This window comes from Odocoileus virginianus, chromosome 19, assembly GCF_023699985.2.
Source record: "Odocoileus virginianus isolate 20LAN1187 ecotype Illinois chromosome 19, Ovbor_1.2, whole genome shotgun sequence".
Classification (NCBI taxonomy): domain Eukaryota; kingdom Metazoa; phylum Chordata; class Mammalia; order Artiodactyla; family Cervidae; genus Odocoileus; species Odocoileus virginianus.
The window spans coordinates 50,813,026-50,819,200 of NC_069692.1; the positions used below are offsets into that span (position 1 = coordinate 50,813,026).

At 47.9% G+C, this 6,175-nt stretch overlaps 1 protein-coding gene across 3 annotated transcripts in view; it reads right to left on the reverse strand.

Moving 5' to 3' along the window:
- ADGRB3 (adhesion G protein-coupled receptor B3) overlaps window positions 1–4,320 on the reverse strand; it is an 856,417-nt gene extending 852,097 nt beyond the window's left edge. For 2 of the 3 annotated variants that reach the window (XM_070450226.1, XM_020897092.2), the window contains exons 1-3: window positions 3,538–4,318; window positions 1,931–2,096; window positions 94–862 (exon numbers count right to left, since the gene is read on the reverse strand). In XM_070450226.1, the coding sequence (XP_070306327.1) occupies window positions 94–847 (754 nt within the window). In that variant the 5' untranslated portion in view covers window positions 848–862; window positions 1,931–2,096; window positions 3,538–4,318. Of the gene's footprint in view, window positions 1–93; window positions 863–1,930; window positions 2,097–3,537 lie in introns of all 3 variants that reach the window. The other variant, XM_070450225.1, reaches the window with a different exon arrangement.
- Between the last annotated feature and the right edge of the window lie 1,855 nt (window positions 4,321–6,175).

The following is a 6,175-nucleotide window of genomic DNA, read 5'->3' on the forward strand; positions in this document are numbered from 1 at the left end:
GACGTGGCGAGGGTCCGGCCGGCGTGGGACACAGCACGTTGCGGCCCCGTCGCCCCCGCCCCCGCCCCGGCACCCCCTCTCGGCTGGCCTTACCTTCTTTGGGCGGTCGCTTGGCCTCCCTGGTAAGATTGCAGACCTGGGTGGTTTGCAGCTCTTGGGTCAGGCAGCCCTCGGTCTGCTCGTTCAGGGGTAACACCACGTTATTTAACAAAACCAGCGACTGGTCGTCGAGCCCCCACTCTCCCAAGTGCTGAGGGCAGGCACACTTTGTATACATGATTCCGCAGGACTCCGTTCTCCCATTTTCTGACTTTAAGCAGCTCTCCAACCAAGTGCATAACACATGGCAACCAAACTGGCTCGGGCTCACCTTGTTCAACACCAAAAACTCAAAAAAAGATTTCTGATCTTCTTCTTTTTTCTGTAATCCTGGGAAATCGGTTGGAAAGACCCGACGTATTTGAATAAAATTTTTGTCATACTGTAGAAAAACGAAAGCATTCTTGGATTCGCAGAGTTGCATTATAGAATGATTCTTTCGTAAAAGATCCTTGATTTTTTCATGGGAAAAATGATCAAACTGATAAGCCAGGAGGGAAAAGTTAGAGCAGCTAAGGTCCTTTTTGGAAAATTTCAGGTAAATGCTATATTTGGTTGGATCTGGATTCTCCAGCGTCCAAGTGCAGTTTGTAAAGTTTTTGGGAAACATTTCACTTACAGAATACGATCCATAAATGACTCCCTTCACCAAAGTTGAACACCAGAAGTCTTGGGCAGCATTAAATCCAAACATAACCAGGAGATAGGTGGAAAATATATAAATCAGCAGGTTACGAACAGCCTTCATCCTATGTCATTTGGCCTGTAAAAATGGCAACGAAAGTAAAATGCAAGCAGGAGTCTACGCACATTGATAAAAAGAAACTCCTTCCAATATTACAGCCAGCTGTTCTCAAGATTTCAGTAAAAAAAGCCTTTTTTAAAAAGGGCAGGTAATTTTTTTATAATGCCAGAAAACTATCTGTTGCTGTGTGAACAGCGCCCTCACGTGGCCCTTCGCAATGGCCAAATTCTCTACATTCAATTTAAAAATAATATTCAGTAGATTAGTAATAGGAATGCTCTTATCTACCAAGATTTCCTTCAAGTGCATTATGATTCTATTGAAAGAAGAGGAAACTTCTGCTTTTTAAATATTACAACCTAAATTTTAATTTCTGAGATATTTTTAAGCAACCTAGACAAACCTTTTCTCCCCCTCAGCTCTCTGCCTGCAGTAAACATCATCACACAAAATCTAATCTGATAATCTGGGAACAGCTGCTGTCATATTATTTGTTTTCTTTTAAATGTGAAAAGCACGTATGATAAATGATAGCCTCAATTTTAAAAACACAAATGGTAATTTGCTGCAGCTGAAACACCATCACCCAAATGCTCCTACTAGTCTTTGCAGGGGCCACTATGTGAACTGACGGGAAATTCCTATGCAAAAATACAGGTATCCATGTAGATTAATAGAATTTGTAAACTATCACCCAAGAAAGGGCAGATACAGAAGAAAGACTTGCTTTTGGACATCATCATTGAGAACCACAATTTAAGGCAGTCATTTCAATGTGACATGTCTCCTGGGATACATAAAGTAGACCATTGTATTAGTATCTGTATCCAAAGGCGATACTAGTGAATAATCCCAGAACCACAGTAACTGAACTGGTTTCAGTCTTTTTTTTTTTTTAATTAGGGCTATTTTACCTAGAGTTATCTACTATAATTTAAAATTTACACATGGTAGATACAAGAATTAGGATTTCAATTACTGAATTGTTGCTACCTCTCCAGTAACAGCTCCAAAGCTCTTTTCTTTTCCCCCTCTATTTTTTTTAACCTGGCCTTGCATAATACAGTAATTCTTGGTTATATTTACCTCTGTAAGTTGTTATCCAAAAGTAACTTGAATATTTTTCAGCTTTAACCTTTAAGAAGTTATTTCTTAGAATAAATGACACTGCTTTTTTGCTTAGCCTTTGAGCTGAGAAAAGTGATGCCAAGTTAATTTTAAAAGTCTTTAGGCTGCAGTCTCTTCCACTGTTCTGTAAACAGAGACAGACATACAGACATATAGATAGTTAAGAGTTTTCATGTCTTTCCCTGGGTCCTCTCTGAACCAAAGGATAAAACCCTCTTCCTCCCCATTGCATAACACACCAATGCATGCACACAAAATCCAGTGATGAAGTCCCTGAAGACAGATCTGCAATCCCCAGATCATGATTCAAATTCTATGTCTTCATATAAGCAAAAACAACTCCAACTCTAAATCTCCATATAGCAGCAGTTTAAAATAACACCAGAATTGCTGGGACTATCAAAACAGTGTTCTCTGATTCAAACACACAGCTCAATGAATAATGCATTTTCTTCTTGAGAAAATAAAGCCAATGAGGATGTAAAGGTTAAAAAACAGGGAAAGTTATAGGAAATTCTAGAAATAATTCCCCCCTTTTCCCCCTGCTGTAGCACTTTGCAGGCAATGCAGGTCTGCGCAGTGTTCTTCAGGATAGAGTGTAGGCGTTGAGAGCCAATGTGACAGTGAGTGTCTAAATTAGGAATTCCATCCATGAAAGGGGGCTTCATTTTATAATCACTAACTCAAAAAGAGGTCGTATTTCTTTTCCTAATGAAACCCGGTACTTTTGCTTCCATCTATTTTACAGTGCATGTCTGCATTGCTGTGCTCATCAAGGATGAGAAACAGTGGATAAAACGGCTCTGATTTCACTCTTCGAGCCTGCTCAAGAAAGCCCCCTCAATATAACGCTCTTTATTTCGATCACTGGTATACTCCTTCGTGTACGGAGTCTTCTTTTATTCTACATAATCACAAATGGATCCCCGAACTCTGTCACCCCCACCACCGCCCCCATCCCCCGCCAGTCCCCGACTGCAGGGCCACTTCCAACAATTACATCTTTCTCTTTAAGAAAGAAAGAACCGGGTTGCGGGTGTGTAAGGGGCCCGGCCACCGAGAATTCAAGGATGTGCCATTTATTTATTTATTTGTCTCCTACTGAGAGGCAAACTGGCGTTTAGTTTAGCTCCCCTCAAAACTGATTTTCTGGGTGACACTTTAGTCGAACATAGACGGCGCCATCACTCCACTGATTTTTTTTTCTTTCTCCCCCAATAAAAGACCCACGGCTTCCCCTTATCTTAACTTCCTTTTAACCTAACATTTCCCCCCACAAAATGACCCCGATCACACGCAACCGCCAGATGTTCCAGGTCTCTCAGCCTATCCCTCTTGACCGAGCACATCTCTGGAAAACGAGACTTGCCTAACTTTTCAACTGCGGCGTTTAAGTCAATGAAGACCGTCAGGTCTGCTCGCAGCCCCTCCATCCGCCAGCAACAGCCTTGCCTTTCCCGATCCTTCCTCCGCAACCCCCCCCCCCCCCCCCACCACCAACCGGGGAAAGCTGGCGGCTGGCGACCCTGGCTGAGGGAAGGTGACCCCCGGACCCCCGTCCTTACCTTCCTCTCGGAACGCTCGGGGCGCCTAAGGCAGCAGCGCAGGCACGCGTCCCAGCAACAGCGACGGAGAGACGCCCCTTCGGTCCCGAGCCCCGGAGCCCATCTTTCCCTGGCTGAGCTTAGAAAATCAGGATGGATTTTTTTTTTTTTAACGCGCACATAAGAGAAGCAAAGAACGCGGGGATCAGGGGTGGAGGGAGAGAGAATCAAAGAGGGGAGGGCTGGGGGAATAAAAGCCCCCCAGGAACCCCGAGCCTACGCCGTAGCCAAGTGAATCCAACCTCCCACCGAGGCGCTGGCGGGAGCGGGGAGAGCCCCCCGAAGATAGACGCTAAGGAATTTAAAAAAAAAAAAAAAAAGGAAGTGGCTTCACAGCCACTGGAGCTGTTTTTCCAGACCTGCCCCCCCCAGCACAGCGATCGGCCAGGAAGCCAAGGAAGCGCGCCGAGCAGAGGCGGCGGCGTTGCCGATGCGCCGGGTTCACTCCGCGGGCGCCCGCGGCCGCGTCGGGAGGCTGGGGCTCCTGCCTTCCCCTCTCCCCGCTCTTCTCCCGCCCCTCCTACTCCTCCCGCCCCCCAGCCCGCAGGTACAGAGGAGAGGAGGGGGGAAGAAGAAGAAGAGAAAAAAAAGCAGCCTTGGCTGGGGATGCTGGTGATGTCGGAGAGCCGTGTGAATGCCCGGCGAGGAGGGAGGCAAGAGGGGAGCCAGATAGTAAAGCTCTGTGTCGGGCGTGCGCGCGCGGCGCTCGCTCTCCCGGGCGCGCGGCGGCCGGAGCGCGCGGCCCCCCCAGGCGCGCGCTGGGCCCCCGCGTGTGCTCGGCGGCGACGGAGAGAGCGCGCGGCCCCCGCCGGGCGCGCGCCGGGCCCCCGCGTGTGCTCGGCGGCGCGCGCGTGCAGTGCGGTGCGCCCGCTGGCGGCCCGGGGCCCGCGCGGAGCTCGGCCTGGCGGGGCGCGGGCGGCGGGAGGGGCGCGCGCGGGACGCCGGCGGGCGGCGCGCCAACCCCCGGGTCGCGGTGCCCCTCACGTCACCGCTGCTTCCAGCCCGCACATCCCGGGAGCGCGGCTGTCTGCGCCTGGGAGGTCTCTGCACCTGCAGTTCCCAGCGCCGCTGCCGGCGGGGACTGACCGCCCCAGGGAGGCCAGGCCCGGGCTGCGGAGCGCGGGAAGGCGACCCCCGGGGCTGGGGGCGAAACTGCCGCACTAGGTCGCCTTTCTCTCTCTCTCTCTTTTTTTTTTTTTTCAGCGCCGACCTGTCGCAGCTTTTCCTTTCCGCACCTGGACTCGGAGGGATGGATCTCCCACCGCGGAGGGGGCAGGTCTCGCCCCCCGCAAATGACGCGCGTACCCGGGAGGAACAATACTAGTTTTTTTTTTTTTTTTTCCTCTGCAAGGCTGCAATTAACATCTTACTTGTTCTGGCTGATACGGCGACCGAGGTTGGGCGTCTGCGTTGCTTTCTGCATGGCAATGGGATCGTGCCTATGGGGTCGAAACTTTTGTTTTCTTAATGCATCCAGTTCTTTTTCGAGTTTCCCTAGTAACAGTTTGGGGACGGGGGTGGCAAGGAGGGAAGGACTGGAGGAGGAGAAGCTACCATATTCTCGATTTAGCAGGGAAAGAGGGGTAAATGTCTATCACTCCCCACCTTGGTGCTCTTGCCTCCTGGACAGTTGGCTGACAAGTATTTGATTAACTAGCTTCCAGTACAAAAGGTTATTTGCCTACCGGGTATGCCTCTACTTGTAAACGCAGTTGGTGCTTTGCAAAACAGGTGATAAAATAGTGCGTTGATGTAAGGGGATGAGACCACGTTCGGGTAATTCATACAACGTGTGGAGTCTTCCTCTGGGTGAGTTGCTTGAGCGGCAGGTAAAGTTGAATAAAGCACATTTCCATCATTTTCTCTCCTTCTTCTGCATTTTTTTTTTCTTCCTCATGTTCCTCACCCCTGGGTCGATTGAATAGCCGGGAACATCATTTTAAAGGAGGATTGCAGTGAAAACAGAAAGGTGTCCATGGTCTGTTCACAGGAGTTGTCTGAAATGTTAAAACTGGTCGTTTACTGCTTAATACATATTAATAGGGTGACCCTCTTTAAGGCTTTTTCTTTTGGGACAAGTGTTCAGAATAAGACTCTGTTAGGGAAACAGTTAATCATTCCCCATCCAGCCGACTTTAACCGTGTTCCAGGAAAATTCACTGCTGAGAGCTGCCTGGGTGGCGTTTTGGTTTTGTGTCGTTTTGGGTTCTTTTCAATATTTTTTATTCATTTAAGAGAATGTGAAAGGAAAATAAGCTTTATGTCCGGGGCATAATCCAAAACATTGTGTCTTCAGCAAAGACATTTTCTAAAAAAAAAAAAAAAAAAACAAAACACCCAACATTTAACAATACAAAGAAGCAGCACACATTTCATTTATTTCAATTTCTACAGAGATTGTGATTATGATACTTGCAAGACATTTTGGTTAATTCTGTTATTTTGCCAGAAGCGAAAAATAAAGAGACTAATGGCACGCAAAATAAATGGGGAAAAGGAGAATGTTGCGTATGATTTGTGCATAAAAAGGAACCAATGTGAGGTTTAAACATACTTCTACTTTGCAACTAGAGGTTTCTCACAGTATCTTGAATAGTAA